The 18,973-nt window shown below is 51.3% G+C and overlaps 6 protein-coding genes across 6 annotated transcripts; 3 read left to right on the top strand and 3 right to left on the bottom strand.

Moving 5' to 3' along the window:
- Positions 1 to 18: 18 nt before the first annotated feature.
- On the top strand, positions 19 to 5,358 carry BJX68DRAFT_258140 (vacuolar ATP synthase catalytic subunit A; the record flags this gene model as incomplete). The annotated part of the gene is made up of 12 exons (XM_071043473.1): positions 19 to 390; positions 496 to 580; positions 646 to 1,313; positions 1,375 to 2,271; positions 2,322 to 2,374; positions 2,943 to 3,012; positions 3,098 to 3,192; positions 3,268 to 4,015; positions 4,063 to 4,704; positions 4,751 to 5,009; positions 5,059 to 5,143; positions 5,190 to 5,358. 12 exons carry the CDS (start codon positions 19 to 21, stop codon positions 5,356 to 5,358), a joined length of 4,143 nt encoding a protein of 1,380 aa, XP_070894504.1.
- Positions 5,359 to 6,411: 1,053 nt separating this feature from the next.
- BJX68DRAFT_271194 (uncharacterized protein) lies at positions 6,412 to 7,336 on the top strand (the record flags this gene model as incomplete). Its single annotated transcript, XM_071046900.1, has 2 exons — positions 6,412 to 6,924; positions 7,058 to 7,336. 2 exons carry the CDS (start codon positions 6,412 to 6,414, stop codon positions 7,334 to 7,336), a joined length of 792 nt encoding a protein of 263 aa, XP_070894503.1.
- Positions 7,337 to 7,633: 297 nt separating this feature from the next.
- On the bottom strand, positions 7,634 to 8,970 carry BJX68DRAFT_258139 (carbon-nitrogen hydrolase family protein; the record flags this gene model as incomplete). Its single annotated transcript, XM_071043472.1, has 5 exons — positions 7,634 to 7,671; positions 7,877 to 8,197; positions 8,289 to 8,719; positions 8,781 to 8,869; positions 8,926 to 8,970. The coding sequence occupies 5 exons, from the start codon at positions 8,968 to 8,970 to the stop codon at positions 7,634 to 7,636; spliced, it is 924 nt and encodes a 307-aa protein (XP_070894502.1).
- A 3,921-nt stretch (positions 8,971 to 12,891) lies between these two features.
- BJX68DRAFT_271192 (uncharacterized protein) lies at positions 12,892 to 13,642 on the bottom strand (the record flags this gene model as incomplete). Its single annotated transcript, XM_071046899.1, has 2 exons — positions 12,892 to 13,099; positions 13,164 to 13,642. The coding sequence occupies 2 exons, from the start codon at positions 13,640 to 13,642 to the stop codon at positions 12,892 to 12,894; spliced, it is 687 nt and encodes a 228-aa protein (XP_070894501.1).
- Positions 13,643 to 14,763: 1,121 nt separating this feature from the next.
- On the bottom strand, positions 14,764 to 16,300 carry BJX68DRAFT_245656 (D-isomer specific 2-hydroxyacid dehydrogenase family protein). Its single transcript, XM_071041534.1, has one exon. The coding sequence runs from the start codon at positions 16,210 to 16,212 to the stop codon at positions 15,211 to 15,213; it is 1,002 nt and encodes a 333-aa protein (XP_070894500.1). The 5' UTR covers positions 16,213 to 16,300; the 3' UTR covers positions 14,764 to 15,210.
- A 1,362-nt stretch (positions 16,301 to 17,662) lies between these two features.
- On the top strand, positions 17,663 to 18,949 carry BJX68DRAFT_245655 (alpha/beta fold hydrolase). Its single transcript, XM_071041533.1, has 2 exons — positions 17,663 to 17,948; positions 18,030 to 18,949. Exons 1-2 carry the CDS (start codon positions 17,781 to 17,783, stop codon positions 18,894 to 18,896), a joined length of 1,035 nt encoding a protein of 344 aa, XP_070894499.1. The 5' UTR covers positions 17,663 to 17,780; the 3' UTR covers positions 18,897 to 18,949.
- Positions 18,950 to 18,973: the final 24 nt, after the last annotated feature.

The following is an 18,973-nucleotide window of genomic DNA, read 5'->3' as shown; positions in this document are numbered from 1 at the left end:
GGAAAAGCCTAGAGTCGAATGTTGGGATTGGGCGTTCGTCGACTGAAAGCCCGCCCGTCTCTGCTGGATCTCATTGCCAATCGTGGGGTTGGTGAACTGTCGTCCTCCGCCCGATCGCAGAAGCCTCCGTCATCACCGCCCAGACCAGGCGACCTGCCACCGCTCCCCGTTTCGCCCACGACCTCCATTGACAGCACTGGCTCGAGCAGTCCCAACATCCCACCGCCCCTCCTCATAACCACCTCCGTCCATACTCCCGTTTCTCACATAATGGCTCCCTCTGGAAAGGGCTCCGAGAGCTTTGAAGATGCCCAGCATGGTACAGTCTTCTCCATCTCCGGCCCCGTCGTGATCGCCGAGAACATGCTTGGATGCGCCATGTACGAGCTGGTACGTATATCTAGAGCTTTTCGGTTGCTTCTGCTAGCTCCGATATTGCGTACCCACATTCGTTTTACTCGGCCGCTTTACTTACCGTGCATCCTGGACATCTAGTGCCGTGTTGGAAATGACCAGCTAGTTGGAGAGGTCATCCGTATCGATGCGGATAAGGCCACTATCCAAGTCTACGAGGAGACAGGTACCGCCCGCACCTTCCGTTCCTACTATGCTTCTATCGGATTATTGACGGTTATTGTCTCCTAGCTGGATTGACGGTTGGTGACCCCGTCTGGCGAACCGGCAAGCCTCTATCCGTCGAGCTCGGTCCGGGTTTGATGGAAACGATCTATGACGGTATCCAACGACCCCTGAAAGCTATTTTCGACCAGACAAACGGCATCTACATTCCCCGTGGTATCAAAGTCAACGCGCTGGATCGTGAGAAGAAATGGGACTTCAAGCCCGGCAAGTTCAAGGTCGGCGATCACATCACTGGTGGTGACGTTTGGGGCTCCGTCTTCGAGAACAGCTTGTTGAATGACCACAAAATCCTCCTTCCTCCCCGCGCCAAAGGTACGATCACTCGGATAGCGGAAGCCGGTAGCTATACGGTCGAGGAGCAACTGCTGGAGATTGAGTTCAATGGCACCAAGACAACCCACGGAATGATGCACACCTGGCCTGTTCGTGTTCCCCGACCGGTCAATGAGAAGCAGTCCGCAAGTGCTCCCTTCATTGTCGGTCAGAGAGTGCTGGACTCTCTCTTCCCTAGTGTGTTGGGCGGTACTGTCTGCATTCCTGGCGCTTTCGGATGCGGTAAAACTGTCATCTCTCAAAGTGTGTCCAAATTCTCAAACAGTGATGTCATTGTGTACGTCGGTTGCGGCGAGCGTGGTAACGAGATGGCTGAAGTGTTGATGGACTTCCCCGAGGTACGTTGCTTGGCTGGCGCTTTTGGGTACATAGTTAATGCTAACGTGCATGGATCTGCAGCTCAGCATCGACGTTGGTGGCCGGAAAGAACCTATCATGAAGCGTACTTGCTTGATCGCTAATACCTCCAACATGCCTGTCGCCGCTCGTGAAGCTTCCATCTATACCGGTATTACTATCGCCGAGTATTTCCGTGACCAAGGAAAGGACGTCGCTATGATGGCAGACTCCAGTTCCCGGTGGGCTGAGGCCCTTCGTGAGCTTTCTGGTCGTCTGGGAGAGATGCCTGCTGACCAGGGTTACCCCGCCTACCTCGGAGCCAAGCTCGCCTCTTTCTACGAGCGTGCTGGTAAGAGTACCGCCCTGGGAAGCCCCGAGCGGGAGGGTAGTGTCAGTATTGTCGCTGCCGTCAGCCCACCTGGTGGTGATTTCTCAGACCCCGTTACCACCAGTACTCTGGGTATTGTCCAGGTGTTCTGGGGTCTCGACAAGAAATTGGCCCAACGCAAGCACTTCCCCTCTATCAACACATCCATCTCTTACAGTAAATACACCAACGTCCTGGACAAATTCTACGAAAAGGAACATCCCGAGTTCCCTCGCCTGCGTGAACAGGTTCGAGGATTGCTCGCAAAATCAGAGGACCTCGACCAGGTCGTGCAACTTGTCGGAAAGGCCGCCCTCGGCGATTCCGACAAGATTACCCTAGATGTGGCTGTGATGGTGAAAGATGACTTCCTCCAGCAGAATGGATACAGTGACTACGACCAGTTCTGCCCTCTCTGGAAGACTGAGTACATGATGAAGGCGTTCATGGGGTACCATGACGAAGCACAGAAGGCGATTGCCCAAGGTAAAAGCTGGCCCAAGGTTCGTGATGCCACTAGTGACATCCAGAGCGCCCTCCGGAACATGAAGTTCGAGGTTCCGGATAATGAGGCAGAGGTTACTGCGAAGGTACGACCTATTCCTTTTGTTTCTGTCATGCACTTGCTAATCTGCCGCAGTATGAGAAGATTTTGCAGACCATGTCGGAGCGGTTCGCCTCTGTGTGTGATGAGTAATTTGCTGTTATACCTGAAGAACGATGTTTTCCTTTTACACTATTTCTGTCGAGAGCTTGTAGCATAGCAGCTTTCTGTAGTTACTCATGTTTATATCAATACTACACAATTAGATGACCATACGAAATTGGGTAACAAGAACGATGCCTAATTATTATAGCTACCTAAACTGGTTTCCAAATCAATAGGTATCTCAATTCTTGGTCGCCACAGACCTTTGTGGCTGGGATTTAGGTGCACGGCCCATATATAAACCCCACGCACCGCCCGTGCCCAAACATGGGGCTTGGCTTTGTTGCTGCCTCTTCGATCTCGACCACCGACAGGAAACTTGGCCGCTCGCCATCCCGCTTCCCGACCTTCCCACCGCACCTCTCAGTCTCTCCTCTGCTATATATCCCATTTACCTCTCCTATCTCTCTTCTGGCTTTTACTTTGAAGCGACTGTTGCTGTACTATTGTTTTGCCAGCCATGGCAAGCCCGACGTCCGGCTACTCGTGCGTGACTCTGGCTCCCTCGTGCTTGAACCCGGAACTTAGCTGACGATTGGATCCCGGTGACAGGATAAACGTCAATGACCCCAGCTTGATTTCGCTGGTCAACAAGCTCCAAGATGTGTTCTCAACCGTCGGAGTAAGTGCTCCTCACTACCTGGGCCGTGCTCCGATTCGCACAGCCCCTCCCTCCTGACACCGCCTGTTGACGGGATGCTACGCAGGTCCAAAACCCGATCGATCTGCCCCAGATCGCAGTCGTCGGATCGCAATCTAGTGGGAAGAGTTCAGTATTAGAGAACATTGTCGGCCGGGATTTGTGAGTAATCGGTTTTCGTCGCAACTTGCGCGATGTCCTGGGCCGCGCGTCGCTAATCCAGTGGACTGTATCTAGCCTCCCTCGCGGTTCCGGCATTGTCACCCGAAGACCTCTCATTCTGCAGCTCATCAACAAGCCCTCGAGCAACCAAGCGAACGGAACGAAGGAAGACAAGCTCGAGACGACGGATAAGGAGGCGAACCTGGACGAGTACGGAGAGTTCCTGCACATTCCCGGACAGAAATTCTACGACTTCAACAAGATTCGCGAAGAGATTGTTCGTGAAACCGACGCTAAAGTTGGCCGCAATGCCGGAATTTCCGCCGCTCCGATCAACCTGCGCATCTACTCGCCCAACGTGCTCACCCTGACCCTGGTCGATCTGCCCGGTTTAACCAAGGTGCCGGTTGGGGACCAGCCGAAGGATATCGAGAGGCAGATTCGCGATATGGTTTTGAAGTACATCAGCAAGCCCAACGCCATTGTTCTTGCCGTGACCGCTGCCAACCAGGATCTGGCCAACTCGGATGGCCTGAAGCTTGCCCGGGAGGTAGACCCTGAGGGTCAGCGCACGATCGGTGTCTTGACCAAAGTCGATCTTATGGACGAGGGCACAGACGTGGTGGATATTCTTGCTGGCAGGATTATCCCTCTCCGTCTGGGTTACGTTCCGGTGGTCAACCGTGGTCAACGTGACATTGAGAACAAGCGGCCTATTTCCTACGCTCTGGAGCATGAAAAGAACTTTTTCGAAGGGCACAAGGCTTACCGGAATAAGGCCTCGTACTGCGGAACCCCATATTTGGCCAGGAAGCTGAACTTGGTGAGCATTGCCTCCCAGATTGCGACGGACTCTGGCTAACTTTATAGATCCTTATGATGCACATTAAGCAAACCCTGCCAGACATCAAATCGCGAATCTCCTCGTCGTTGCAAAAGTATTCGTCTGAACTTGCACAGCTTGGCGACTCCATGCTCGGCAACAGCGCCAACATTATCCTGAACATTATCACAGAATTCAGCAACGAGTACCGAACAGTCCTTGAGGGTAACAACCAGGAGCTTTCTAGCATCGAGCTGTCGGGTGGTGCTCGTATCAGTTTCGTCTTCCACGAGCTGTACTCGAATGGTGTCAAGGCAGTAGATCCCTTTGACCAGGTCAAAGATATCGATATTCGCACGATTCTGTACAACTCGTCCGGTTCATCGCCTGCGCTTTTTGTCGGAACTACCGCCTTTGAGCTGATTGTCAAGCAGCAGATCAAGCGGTTGGAAGACCCTAGTATGAAGTGTATCTCATTGGTTTATGACGAACTTGTCCGCATCCTCGGCCAGCTTCTGAACAAGCAGCTCTTCCGACGCTACCCCATGCTCAAGGAGAAGTTCCACGCTGTTGTTATCGCTTTCTTTAAGAAGTGCATGGACCCAACAAACAAGCTTGTCCGGGATCTCATCAACATGGAATCCACCTACATCAACACTGGCCACCCTGATTTCCTCAACGGACACCGCGTAAGTGATTGAAGCTGTTTCCAAGTCTATCTACTGACTAGCGCAGGCAATGGCCATCGTAAACGAACGCCACGCTGCTGGCAAGCCGACCCAAGTTGACCCGAAGACCGGCAAGCCTCTCCCTCCTCGAGCAAACAGCCCTTCCGTCGAAGCTATTCCAAAAGACGACAATAGCTCTGGATTCTTCGGCAGTTTCTGGGCGTCGAAGAACAAGAAGAAGATGGCTGCGATGGAGGCGCCGCCACCAAACCTGAAGGCCTCCGCGTCTCTGTCTGAGCGCGAGAGCACCGAGGTCGAAGTCATCAGTAAGTCTCCATAAGTACTAACAAAAAGGACAGCGCTAACAGAGTGCAGAGCTTCTTATAACGTCGTACTTCAACATCGTCAAGCGCACGATGATCGATATGGTTCCCAAGGCCATTATGTACACCCTTGTGCAGTACGTGCCCTGAATACCCGTCCTGAACTCTACTGACAGATTCCAGGTTCTCCAAGGAAGAGATGCAACGCGAACTGCTCGAGAACATGTACCGCAACAATGAACTTGACGACCTTCTGAAGGAGAGCGACTACACCATCCGGCGGCGGAAGGAGTGCCAGCAAATGGTCGAGAGTCTCGGCCGGGCGAGTGAGATTGTTAGCCAGGTGCAGTGATTGCACTAGACTGCGAGTTGTGATTCCCATTACGTTAGTCCTTCGTTTCCTTTTGTCTTTTCCGTTTGGGTCGCGGGTGGGAAAGATTCGAGACTTCTCTTTTATTCGAGGGATATATGCCTTATGTTTATACTTTTCGTGATGTGAGCAAGAGTTGCTACGGCCGCATTTCCTTCTGATGTCGGGTCTGGATCTTTCTCACGAATTTGTATCGCCTAATGATGGATGCTTTGCGCTTAGAGTAAACAGACTAGTCGTACGTTCAGCAATGTACAGTACTACCTATATGAAGAGATTAGGCATGACCGCAGTCCCGCAGACCACATCGTGCTAGTAGTCGTGGCAATTACAGCAACAGCAACAAATGGCAGCTGCAGCCAACGTTCCTTCCAACTGGGCCCTCGACTTATATCATCTGAGATGCTGGCCATGTGTGGTGGTCACATGAGTGATGAGGGATCATGTGGCCCCACTCTAAAGCCACATCACAATCAGGCTAGCGTGCCAGCTTTACCCCCACAGCAAAATTAAGCGTTTCTTTAGCGCTACCTAGCGCCGGGAAGAGAACCAATTAGCGTGTGTCTGTGAAACCGTTTACAAAAGGTGTGCAGCTCTTGGGCTTCATCTCTGTATATCAAAGCCGAGCTCGAGAAATAGAATCTGGGAGCCTTGAAATCAAATCAAATCTCGCTCTTAAAAAGGGTTGATTTGCATGCAGCTTGCCATTACCTCGCTCCGTCCCAAAATGGGAAAGGAGCGACATCTGATGCAGGTGAGAGTGAGGGCCAGCAGACGGCAGCCTGAGAAAAGTTTTCTTCTCAGGCTTCTTAAGCTTTCGCTACTGCGTCTACTTTTTCAAATCTTTTTCCCTTCCACTCTTATTTCTTGTTATTTCTGTCCTCGACTGGTCGTTTCTGTTCTCTCACTTGCTCGTCACTTGGCGCGTCGCAAAGTACTCACGTACCAGGTAGAGAAGCCTTCCGCGCAGAAGTATGTAATTCCCCGTCTTAGTTTCCAGCTCTAAAATTCCACTAACAGCTCTCACTGTCAAAGATGTGCTTCAACATCGAGTTCCAGTCTTCTCACTTGGCTTGTCGCGCGTATCCAAGGCACGTAGTCAACAGCCAGCTGTTCGTTGTGTGCCCGAAGAGAATCGAGGCCCGCAAACGAGCCCGCGTCGCCGCCGAAGCCGCTCTACGTTACGCCATCTGGGTTGATCCCAGAGCGAACAACAATCCCCCCCTTCCTCACAGCGACGTTACCAACTGGCACTTTGTGCTGAGCGACGAGGACGGCTCAGACGACGAGGGTGTCGCCTATTCCTCTGTTGATCATGTCGAAGAACTTGGCGGCACCGCTGCTCTCGCAGCTGGCTATGAAATCTTAGCTCAATCTCAATCCCCCACTTCTGCCTTCCTCAATGATGACGGGGACTACGTCCACAATTACCCGGCTGCTACATGCGACGAGGAGATTTGCGAATACATTGGCCCTACAAGGTCTTGGTTAGCCGGCGGACTTTGTGCGTACTGCAATGGGTGGAAGACGTGGGAAACGATTACTCACGTATGGCTGTCTCTTCTGTTTCCCACTTCCTCTTTGCTTGTCTCTCAGTTCTAGTTCACATCTCTCTCACTTCAATCTCCCAGTCAATTTCACTTGTGATAGTGTTGCTAATCAAAGTTTTCTGACTACTTAGGTTGTCATTGCTCCTAATGGCATGCTCGACCCCCTGATGAACGCGCTTATGGTGCTGAGGTGGCCTGGAGATCCGGGATTTGGGGTGCCTGAGAGGGAGGAATCTGAGGATGAGCAGTCTGTGGATGAGCAGCCTGAGAGCCAGCAGTCCGAAGACCAGCAGTCTGAAACTGAACTGTCCGAAGATGAACAGTTGACAGATGAGCAGTCGGCGGGTGAAGATTCGGATGAACCCTTCTGGGACTTTGACAATGACTACGACTTTGGTTGGGTGTTCTGATATCTCTTCCTTATCTTCAATTGCTTGCTATTGTTTGATCAGACTTTGGCGTCGTCGGTTTCGTGATACGCTACATCCGGCAATTTGTTCTCGGCCTTTCTGTTCTGGAGTAGAAGCCTCGCTTTTGCTTTTGTCTCTTCGCTCCTGTTTTCTTCTCTTTTCTCTCTTAGTTTTTCCTTGCGATCATGAGATACGTGCCTATGCTGGTTTTCACTGGGAATGTTGGGACGATTTATGGCGTTATGATACCAAGGCTACTGTACATTGGGGCGATGCGTTTGGCAAGCTTAAAGGCGTCTAGCTCAGTGTCTTTTTACGGTCATCTGAATCATGTACTACACTGCATGTTGCAATAGTCAGAATTTGCCTCCTTTGCTAATCTGAATCTCTTCTCTTGTCTTCTTGCAACGTCACAAATTTCACCTGCCTTATCCTGTAGCAGTAATCCAATCACATCTCGCTCACTCTACATTTCTACCGCAGACCCTCCACCACCCGCATGCTCATGCCTCTCCCCTTTCCCCTTCTTCTCCCCTTTACCATCCCCATGTCTATAAGAATAATACCAACCCTCCTTCGCCAAATCCATCCTCACCTTATAATTCTCCTCCGCAACGCTCAGCAGCCCAAAATCCATATCCGCAACAAGAACACCCTCCTCATTTCCCATCTCAGCCACAGGCCCAACAATCGGCAACACGACACGCGACAACCCCAACGTCTCGGGACCACCAGAGACATTCGCGAAAATGATCCCGCAGGTGTTTTCGAAACATCTTGATGTGAGCGTTGATGCGAGGAAGAGGGATTCGCAGTTTTTGTTGTGGGTTAGGGCTGTGGGTGAGGCGTCGGTTGCGCCCCCTGTTGGTCGTTATTAGCTATGGCATCGAGAAATCTGGTTCAAAAATGGAGAAATGAAAAGGGCAGAAAGGATGGAGAATTGAGGACGCACAATACGTCGGGATGACCACAACCTCAACCCCACCCGCAAGCAACTCCCTAAACGCCTCAGGGAACGCCAAATCCCAGCAGATGAGCAAGCCAACCTTGCCGACGGGCGTCTCGAACACCTCGTGCGGCTCCGAAGTCGACGAGGTCAGGTACGCGCGCTCGGGGTGCCAGATATTCTTCTTGCGGTAGCGGCCGAGGATAGAGCCGTCGTTGGAGATAAAGTACGCGGTGTTATAGAGCACGTATGCATCCTTCTCGGCGGCGTCGTTTTGTTCAGGGTGCGGATGCTTTTCGACGAATGTGCCCGGGACGATGCAGATCTTCAATTCCTTTGCGAGAGTTTGATAAGAAGTTAGGTATTTGGTTGTTAGGTCTTGGGCGGCTAGTTCGGCGAAGCGTGGGGATGTGGGTTCCCAGCCTGTTAGGTGGTATCTGTTTCTACGATTAGTCTTGGTTCTATACATTGTAGGTATTCGGGAACGTGGCGGCTTACTCGGGTAGGACAGCGAGCTGGGCGCCCTGCGCTGCTGCAGAGCGGATGTACTCGCATGCTGTCGCGTGGTTGTCCTCCGGGGCGAGGTTCTGGGAGTATTAGGGAGTGTTGGCGGGGCTTGGAAGCGAGGGATCCTGGAACGTACCTTAATCGCCCATTGGATAACCGCCACACGATGAACTGGAGCCATGCTGTAGGAAGTGTATATTGACAAGGCTGGAATTTTACTCTGTCGATGAGGGTAAAGTGCCAAGTGTTGGCAGTGATGCAAGTCAGTTGAGGTTGCGTTGCATTGGGAATTGCGGGGTGGAATTTGTGGGTCCTTAGAAAGAGGTACTCCGGTAAGAACACCGAGGTTCCAAGTTGCTACGCAGCAGCGGCCTGCGAGGTTGATGACAAGTTTCTGGATTCGGTTTGTCTTCTACACCATCTACAACAAATATACAAAGTGCAGTAGTTGCACGAGGAACGCATAAACCCCATTCATCTATCTGACTTAGGGCAAGCAATTATGACGTCAACCAACCATTACTAACAACTTTTCCTCCTTGCAAACACACCCAGATACTGGGCATTGCTTTTACCCCTGGATCCACTTCCCATGACTCATTTCAGAGGCAGATTTGTGGCTGTCCTCAACTCGGCCGGAAGCCCTGTACCCAGTCTGTGCGGTTGACCGTTTTCGGACCGTGAACAAAGTACCCAATCCCCAGCGAAAGGGAGTTGTTAGACTAAGTTAAGTCAAGCATGTGTACACTTGGATTTGGCCCCTGAGCTCAAGCACGTGTCATCTGGAGACCGTAAATGGCAAGCCCTCTGTTAAGCCTATCTCGGAGCACTGCACTACAGTTCTCTCCGCGGGGTCGCGGGTATCGTGTGGAGGGAACGCTTGGAGTGGGGAGGAAATGGGAAACGGCGAGAGCTTTCACGAACGCTTGCTTGACTTATTAACAGATTATGGGCTTTGAATGTATGAGAGAGAGGTATGTAATTTTGTCTAAAAGGTGGTCCGTGAGTATCAAATGACTGGACTCCAGGTCGCTCGTCAACAACACAGACAAAGTTAATTATCCTCATTTACCAGGCATTAAAAGCATTCTTCAGGGATAGTGACTGCCTTCTCATGGCTGTAGAGAGAATCCAAATATAAACGGTTGGTGCGTTTGCGGAGATTGGAGGGTGTCGGCGGCAAACTATAGGTAGTAATTTAGGCCTCCACCTTTCTCTTCCACCATGAACGATGCAATGCTTACGCAGCAAATATTGGATTAGAACAAGAAGGGTATTGATAGTCCCGCTTTACCACGAGCTTCCTGCAACATGCTTTTTTGGAGATCTGCGCAGAGAATAGGCCCAAACCGGTAACCATCATTGGCTTTGTGGATGGGATCATCGAGGACTCCAAAAAGAAAGTGTCATTATACCGACTTTTCTCGGGAGAATGGTCTCTCGAGGTCTATGTATGGAATTTGCCCTTGATGTTGAATATGTAACTGTTTATTTTGCCATCCCTACTAGATATAAGGGTGGATCATGTTCTCTCTTGGGCTCGTTGGGGTAATAGATCATGAGATGATGATTCTCCCACTCAGAAGATCGACGGCCCTCCCTGTTTATAAGCGCTTCTGAAGCTTACAGTCCGCGGTTCAGTCGTGTTCTTCCGCCAGATATTCCAGTAAGGGTGTTGTCCCAGAGCAAGGACTATCTGCTGTAAGATTATTCTTGTTCTATTGCTTCGCAACATCTAAGCTAGCTATCTAGTCTCGCTTTAATAGAAGTAAAAGTACACCAGGAACAACATTGTACGGCTTATATACAAGCCCACTGATAACCTGCCATGATACGTTCACTTTACAGAGTCACCCCCTTTCCATAGAGGCGGATCCATCAGAATTTTCTTCCTTTTAGCTTTGTCTCTCGTAGCCTTAATTTGCGCGGCTTGTTGAGACGTCGCTATGCGGGTTCAGATAGCATGCTCTCTCATGTCGGCTAAGGTGATTTTTGACAATCATCTTGCCGCAATATTGACATGTAACTTTGTTGTGAATTCCCTTATGGACCTGCACTGATATCCTACTAGAGAATTCCTTATCGCATTCGTCGCACTTAAAGATACCTTTGGCGTCGTGAGCCTTCATATGAGAATTCAGTCCTCGTTGACTAAAGAATGTGTCACTGCACTTGCAGCACTTGTAGGGAAGAAGATCCTTCTCCGCAGGAACTTGAGCGTTAGCCGTTTGTTCTCCAGTGATTTCAGTCCCGATGGCTTGCATGTTTCTCCCTTCAACCGATGTCTGGGCGCCTGTGATCGCTCCTGGGGCTGTCGAAGGCGGTTGCGAAATATTGTTCTCTTCAGGTTCAGGACTAGGAGGCGGAGATGGTCGAGGTTGTGAATCGGGATGAGGAGATATGGGTCCAGATTCCCCGTCGTCATCTGCAGGTATCGTGATTGCGCCGGGGATTTTAAGGGTAGACTCTGGTGGATATTGATAGGGAATAGGCTCTGGGAGGCGTGGATCAGAAGTAGCATCGCGTAGTCCAAGTCCATCCGCAGTCACGTTGTTGGGAAATTCGGGCAGTCCATCAGCCAAAGTTGGAAAGACTGGGATTTTTTGCATTACAGAAGTCGCGCGATCGATGGCAGCAGGCAGGTTGTCTGGCTCAGGATTGTTGATGTATAAACATGGTCGTTCGGACAGAGCTTCGGGGGTCATTCCGCATTCCTGGTTACAGCACGAGCCATCTGATTTGCATAGACAAAGGTAAGACATGATGTTTAATGAATAGCAGTTTCTGAAGTAAGTGATGTAATGTGGTGATGATGTATTGGTTGGTGAGTTCAGGCTTCTCCCGCCGTGGACATGCTCGCCCCTCCATGCATCAAGGAAGGAGCGACAGACGTTACGGTAGGTATAGGAGACCGCGCGCCTACCCACTCCTGATACTCTTGAATGAATAAGTATCTATTTACAGCTCCATATATCCCAAGAAGCCACTCACAAACCACTGCAAGCGCACTACAGAACCCAAGATCTCACCAAGTATCAGCGCCCCAACTGCCGTCTGAGGTATATGGTCCTTTAAATCCAACCATGACACCTCGTACAGGCAAGCCACATTGCGAAGGCGACTGGGCACAGCTGAGGGCAACCACAGGATACACTTCCAGCGACATTCTACATTCCTCACCAAATGCGTCACAGCCCTTTTATTGGCGCTGCTGAGCCTCATCGAAACGTTGGGGGTTATGCCCGCTGATCTATCCTTCATGGCGCTGTGCATTCCTCGACGGCCTCTTGTGCAACGTGGATAAGTCGGTGGCAAAAAGCCAGCACGGACACGGCACGGTCCGTGTTGATCGATGAGATCAGTATGTATCGAAAAAGTCGGGAAATATATCCGCTCGCGGATTCTGAGGCGCGGTGGGCTTAGCCCTAACTCAAGGATAAAATCCAGATTGTAACAGAGCGAAGACCATTGTGAGTAAGAAGAGAATAATTCCCAGTAAACAAGGCCATTCAAGAATGCAATCCCCAGCCGATCGATCTCAACGTTTAGCCCTGGGCATTCAGCCGATCGCGTTTTGGGCTGAACTGGGCTGGGCCAGAGTATCGGGTCCGCGGAATCGATGAATTCCAAGCTCACATTGAAACCCCTGGCTTGATTATCAATCATCCGATCGGTAGCTATGTTTCGATTGATAATCAACAAGCAGTGAGCAATGCTTATTTTCCTCGAATCTCTTGTCTTGAGCCCCGCGTTAACGAGGGGTAGAGGAAGGGTTGGTAAGTGGTTCAGCAGGGGCTGACGAGTTGAGCTGACGCCAGCTGAAAGAGCTCTTCGTCAAATTTGAAATTGACCCGCCTGAAGAATAAGACGCCTGGTAAAGGCACAAAGTAATGCATCGCTCGTCCCCGGCAAATATTACTTATAACCACATAAAAGAGAGCTAATTAGAGGAGCTCCGTCTGCTGTAAAGTAAAGTATAGTCGCATTGAGAAAGGGAAAAGCACATAGTATCGAGATCAGAAAATATAAGTCACTGGGCTTCCAATTGGGGGGATGCGAGTAAACTCAAGACATCGCTGCATACGTCGCTGCGACTGCCAAGTCAGCTGTTCTCCACGCGCTGATGCACGCGTCGCAGATGCCAGCGGAGGTTGTCTCGCCTATTGAACGACATGCCACACCCGTACTCCGGGCACTCGTGGGAGCGAGGTTCGATATGCTGGGTCAAGACATGACGCTTCAAGTCATGGGTGCGCCGGAACCCTCCGCTATAGTCGCAGCCTTCCCACTTGCATCGCAGAACAATGTGGCTTATCGCGATAAGACGCATACGTTAGCCTGTGCCACGGCAAGTCGTAACCAATTGGTACATACCCTCCGTCAAAGTATTCACCTCCAAAAAGATGGTTGTGTCCAGCCACTGCTTGGGAACCTCCGGAATAACTTCTAGAGGACGTGGGCGAAGGGTCGGTGGAGGTGCCGGAGGCACTCAAGCAGGGCGCAGAATGAGTGTTGGCGACGGCCTCTCCATAGTTGTCGTAGCCCATAGTTCCCTGAAGCATTCCGCTGCCATGGTCGAATTGGCGAATTTGTGAGATATCGTTTTCTGGACGACTGGCCGCACTGGAAACGCCGCGGAACGAATTATAGGGTGACAAAGGGGAAAGGAAGTACTGATCAAAAGCTCCAGCAGGAGTAGCGCTGCCAGCATAGTGGTCAGCCGGAGTGCTGAAGTTTGTGTCAAGAGACAAGAAGGGCGTGCGGGAGCAGCGTGTGGGGGTGGGCAGGGTATGTTGAGCCCGTCGAGTGGCTGAGGCATGCCTGGTATTGCGTCCTCGTAGCATCTGGGACATGTTGGAGCTTATAGTAAAAGTAGGGTTGGAGCTGAGGGAAAAGTTCGATCATCCTATTTTGAACGGGCTTGTGGCCTGATTTATAGACAAGCTGAATAGCTCAATATCACGGTCGTACCTGATCGTATTCAAGGGTTAGAGGGTAAAATCTTGAAAGGCGTGGGCGCCTGCAAGAGCTGGAGAGAAATGGGTGCCCGGAGATAGTGGAGCGATCGCAAGAAATAATGAGCCTCAATGCGAGCCAAGATGTGACGTAAAGTGGTGCCCATTGGAGAGAGCTTTGAGAGTCTCTGTCGGAGGTCACGCCGCGTCGCCTACCTGGGCTCAGTGCAGGCACAAACATTGCAAGACGACTCACTCCTTCAGTTCTGGTTTGTCAGTGCATAATGCCCGGGCTAGACGCCTCTGATCAATTATCTAGATGGACCGTCCCTGACTCGACCTAGAGTCACCTTGTCAATATGCTTAATCCATGTTGCCGGGAAGATGTTCGTCCTGATTGGGCAGGTCCACCTCCCTGGAGACCTTGAAGATCCGTTGCCCATCCACCGGGGATCCCGCGCCCTGCCTAATTCTTTACTGCTTTCCTTGCTCTGGTAAGCCCTCGCTGTCTCGAAATCAGAAGCGACGCCTACACGGGGGGTACGTACTCACGATCAGATAGAAGTGTGGCAACATCTCGCGAGCTTATACCGCTTAAACACCAAAAGGCACATCCTGTGCTACCACGATCGTCATTCGAGCTGTGCGGGACCACTTACAGCCTTATAGCGGCCATAGCTCTCCCCACCACATGCCGAGTTTCGATTGCTTTGACATATTCCAAAGAGCTCCTCAACATATCAACTGCACCAGGATTAGCAAGCAAACACTCATCTCAAAAAATGACGTGGAATCGCAACATTCCAAGTGACAAGCTGATTGTCCTCACATGAATTGGCAAGGCTCACCTTCCATTTCCGAGTCCAAGATGTCTTGTGCTGTACCCCGGCGAGTCCGAATGACACTTTTATCTCCGCCTTGCATATTAATCGACGTGTGCACTAGTTGTCTTCCACTAACCTCTGGATCCCGGTCATGGTAATTCCCAGTTTGTTCACCAGACATTGAGCACCGAGGCCGAGGCTGCGCACTGCCCGCAGACTGTGTAACGGCTGGTTATTGGGGATTCGTAACAGTATTCCGATATTTGTCATGCGCCTGCCCCGCGATAGAAATGGATGGAGGGGTTTCGAGTAGAATAAGACCAACTCCATTTTGTTATTGGCTAGTAGTTATCACACGCATAACTTTGCACAGGCTGCAAACCCCGAGCACGTCTGTCTGCAGAGTACACTTGCATCCGAATTGGCCTTGAGTTCTGGTATAAATGAAGCGGCGCCCTCTTCACTCTTCTTTCCCCAGTTGAAGGCAGCCACGTGATGTGGGTTTCTGTCCTATCCTGCCTCGCCGCTAATTTCGAGCCTTGATCAGCTCCCTTCTTCAGCTCGCCTTTATGCATATCGTTGCATGCTATGCACCCTCTTTTGTGCATTGTATCAACCGCCATGAAGCCCCATACGCCCTGCTCAACAAACAACGTTAATCGGATTGCCCTCGACATAGCCCTCGACCCCTCTGACCAGCAAGTCCTGCAGGTTACGAATCGTCGACTCGGAGAACCAGGCGATATGTGGTGACACTGTCAGATTTGGCACGCCCTTATCAAGGAGCAACGACTGTCCGCGCACAGGCGGCTCACCATCAAACACATCCGTCGCCGCACCGGCAATCCACTCCTCCTTCAGCGCCTTTGCCAACGCCCCCTCATTCACAATCCCACCACGGGCGACATTTATCACCAACGCGTCAGCTCGCATACTCTTTAGCTCCTCCTCCGAAATCAGGTCAACCGTCTCCGCCCGTTTTGCAGCTGTAATCATCACCACCGTCGCCCTCTGCAGCGCGGTCTCGAATCCGACCCTTCCTTCCCTCACCTCAGCGCCCATAACTCCCTTCCTCTCCGCAACGAGAACCTGCATCCCCAGCGCCCGCGCTATCATCTCGATTCTGCGCCCCAGCGCCCCATACCCCACTATTGCTACAACCTCTTGTTGCGTCGTATGCGGCGGCTCGCCCAATCCTCCTCCAAACCGATGCACCAACGTCCGCTTCTCAGCCCACTCGTCACCGTCCATAACCAGGTTATGCATGCTTACAACCCGGCGGCGAGAGGAGAAATATAATGCGATTGCGTGCTCGGCAACGCTGCTTACATTTGCTTGCGGTGCGTTCATCACCGTTATCCCCCGGGCAGTGAAGGCAGGGATATCAACCCATTCCACGCCGGTTGCCATGACGAAAACGCATTTCAGGCGCGGGCATTGAGAGATGATCTCGGGTGTTATGGGCACAATGGTCGTGATTGCGATCGTGGCGTCGTGGAGCTGACTCACTATCTCTTTCTCGTCGAGAGAGACCGAGGCGTAGCCTGTATAGGTGTGGGGGAAGGAGAAGCCCGGGATAGGACAATGGCATTCTTCAAGACAGACGACGTGATGCTGCGCTTCCGGAGAGATACTGGAGGACATTTTGAGTTGGGCTTGAGGATTGAGACGACGGTCAGCAGGATAAGACGTGATGATCGAGGTACGTACTCTGGGCGACGTTGGTTCCCACTTGGATCATGGAGCTGCTCCCTCGCGTGCCCCACGCGTCGTTACGATAAGATAACACTAACACTTAGCCCGGATATTAGGTTCGGTAGCCTCCGCCACGGCCCGGGGATGGATTGTCTCAATGGTAATCCTCGTGGTTGATTATTGGGCATTGTACATCAGTGTCCTCTGTCTGACAAGTTCGAGGTTCAAGTAACACGTCGCAGTTTGTTTGTTTCCGCCTTCGGACTAGCTGAATGCCCTCATTCTTGCTCGTGTCACACATGACGTAATCTAGCATCGAACTGCCTGAGGCTGCAAGGCTGGCGAAAAGTCTCTGACTGAATAAAACTTTGTTCTCTTTTTTTGTCACGCCTTGTTTCTGAGAATCTAGTACCTACTTAGGTAGCTGTTTCTGAAGCAACACTTTTAGTTGGCCTGAAACAAGGGAAGCTGACTATAAGGGGCAGAACATGGAGCAGTGGTAAAGCAAACACTCCGCTAAATTGCATGTTGTTGAACATCATTTCGTGCCAGAAACAACATTATATGAAATCAATACACCAAGGCTTCTAACGGAGTCTGCCACTATTCCAAAGTGCTGGGCAACAATCAAGATGGCTCGAGGCCGCGCTATATATGGGATATTGAGAGCAAATCCGTTTTCGGCCAAGGCGTCCGCGCCCGTATAAATATTGTCCCAGTCGATGTCTCCCCTAGTTGCTAGGATAACATATATGAGATATACTCATTTGTGACTGGCTTAGCATGACGCAATGGTCTGGTGCTCTCAAATGCGTGATGTCTAGTACACAAAGGACTACTTGTATTCACTATCTAGTACTCGGTATCGCAATCTCCGCGGACCGAGACTCAATGGTTGCATACAAGCCAAGAAAAGCGGCTTGACAACTCGCCATAAGCAGCTATGATGGGGTATAGACGGGTATAATATAAATGTGAGTCAATCTCGCTATGTCGCCGAAATGAAGGACACTCCAGGTGGTTATTGGCAGTACAAGTACATCCTAAGAAATTGTCGTACCTTGTTCCTGAAAACTATATACCACAGTTATTAAGTTCAATCAGCAACGAATGTCATTTGAACCCAGGTTTGCTTTCCCGGCAAAACGCTGGCACGAGCCAGTTCGGCTATATATTTCTCCCATGAAGCAACTTCGCGCGGTCAAGAGTCAGGCTGGCCTTTTCCAGCAGCAAGGAAAGGATAATCCGCTTAATTCCAAAACTTAACGGGAGACTTACACAATCTCGAGCATATGAAGAGGAGGACATCGTAGTATTGCATCATGATGACAGTCAAAAATCAGGCTCAATCTAGCGTGGCTGATTGGCAGGCGACCCACACTGAGCCTCGGCTTCGTGCGCCAAGCCTCCGTGTCCAGCAGGAGGTCGTCTGCGTTTGCCGTCGCAAGTTTTGTCAACATTCCCTCCATTTTTCACTTTCGACCCAAAATTCGAATCTACAGGGGACAACGAACACAATGGCGCCATTAACCGCGGAAGAGGTCGTCGCCCATCCGGCCTACAAGTACACAGACTGGAAGCTCCCCCCAACAACCTCCGGTAGATGCCCAGTCGCGCAGAAGAGACGCGGCGGGCCGATTAACCTGTACTACGAGACGCATGGCACGGGTCCGATAAAGCTTGTGGTAAGTGCATAACCCTCTCCAGATCAAAGGCAATTACATTGAGTTGCGCTGAGACGGAAGGAACTGACAACAAACACTCAGTGGGTAATGGGCCTCAACGCCGTACACAGCGACTGGAAGCGACAAACGAAATACTTTGGACACGACAACGCGCACAAGTATACCTGCCTCGTCTTTGACAACCGCGGCGTCGGCAAATCCGACAAGCCCCTCTCCTTCTACTCCACGTCCGAAATGGCCCAGGACGCCGTCGACCTCCTCGCGCACCTCGAATGGATCGACCTCGACGGCCCGCCCTCCCGCGATATCCACCTCGTCGGCGCAAGCATGGGCGGGATGATCTCGCAGGAGATCGCGATGATTATCCCCGATCGATTGGCGAGTCTGACGCTGTGTTGTACAGCACCCCGGGTTGTGCGCACGGCGCCGTTCCTGGAGAACCTGCGGGAGCGCGCGGAGATGTTTATCCCGCGAAAGATGGACCAGGAGCTGGAAAGGTTGGCGCATTCGTTGTTCCCTGCGGAGTTCATGGAGGAGCCGGATGATGAGTATGAGGAGCCGGAGAAAAACTTCCCGACGAAGCGCGATCGGTTTGCGGCGGGAAGGTTGCGAAAGTTGCAGGATACAGAGGGGTTTACGAAGAAGGGGTTTCTAATGCAGGTTGTTGCGTGCTATTTCCATCACAAGTCGGCCGCGCAGTTGAAGGCGTTGGGGGATGCCGTCGGGCGAGAGAGGATTGCAGTGCTGCATGGGACTGTTGATCGGATGTTGACGTTTCATCATGGGGAGTTACTCAGTAAGGAGATTGGGGAGGGGATACTGTACAAGGTCTGGAAGGGGAGTGGGCATATGTTACCGTGGGAGAAGCAGAAGGAGTTCAATTCGTTGGTGGAGGGTCTTGTACAGAAGTGCGAAGATCCGGGTGATGTTATGGGTCTTGGTATATAGCGGTTTTGATACACGATGGACATTTCTTACGCTTATGAAGACGATTCAACTCTCTCTCTCTCTCACTTGCCCTTATG

Source organism: Aspergillus pseudodeflectus (assembly GCF_044049435.1).
Source record: "Aspergillus pseudodeflectus strain CBS 756.74 chromosome Unknown BJX68scaffold_58, whole genome shotgun sequence".
NCBI lineage: Eukaryota > Fungi > Ascomycota > Eurotiomycetes > Eurotiales > Aspergillaceae > Aspergillus > Aspergillus pseudodeflectus.
This window is presented reverse-complemented; position numbering and strand designations above follow the sequence as displayed.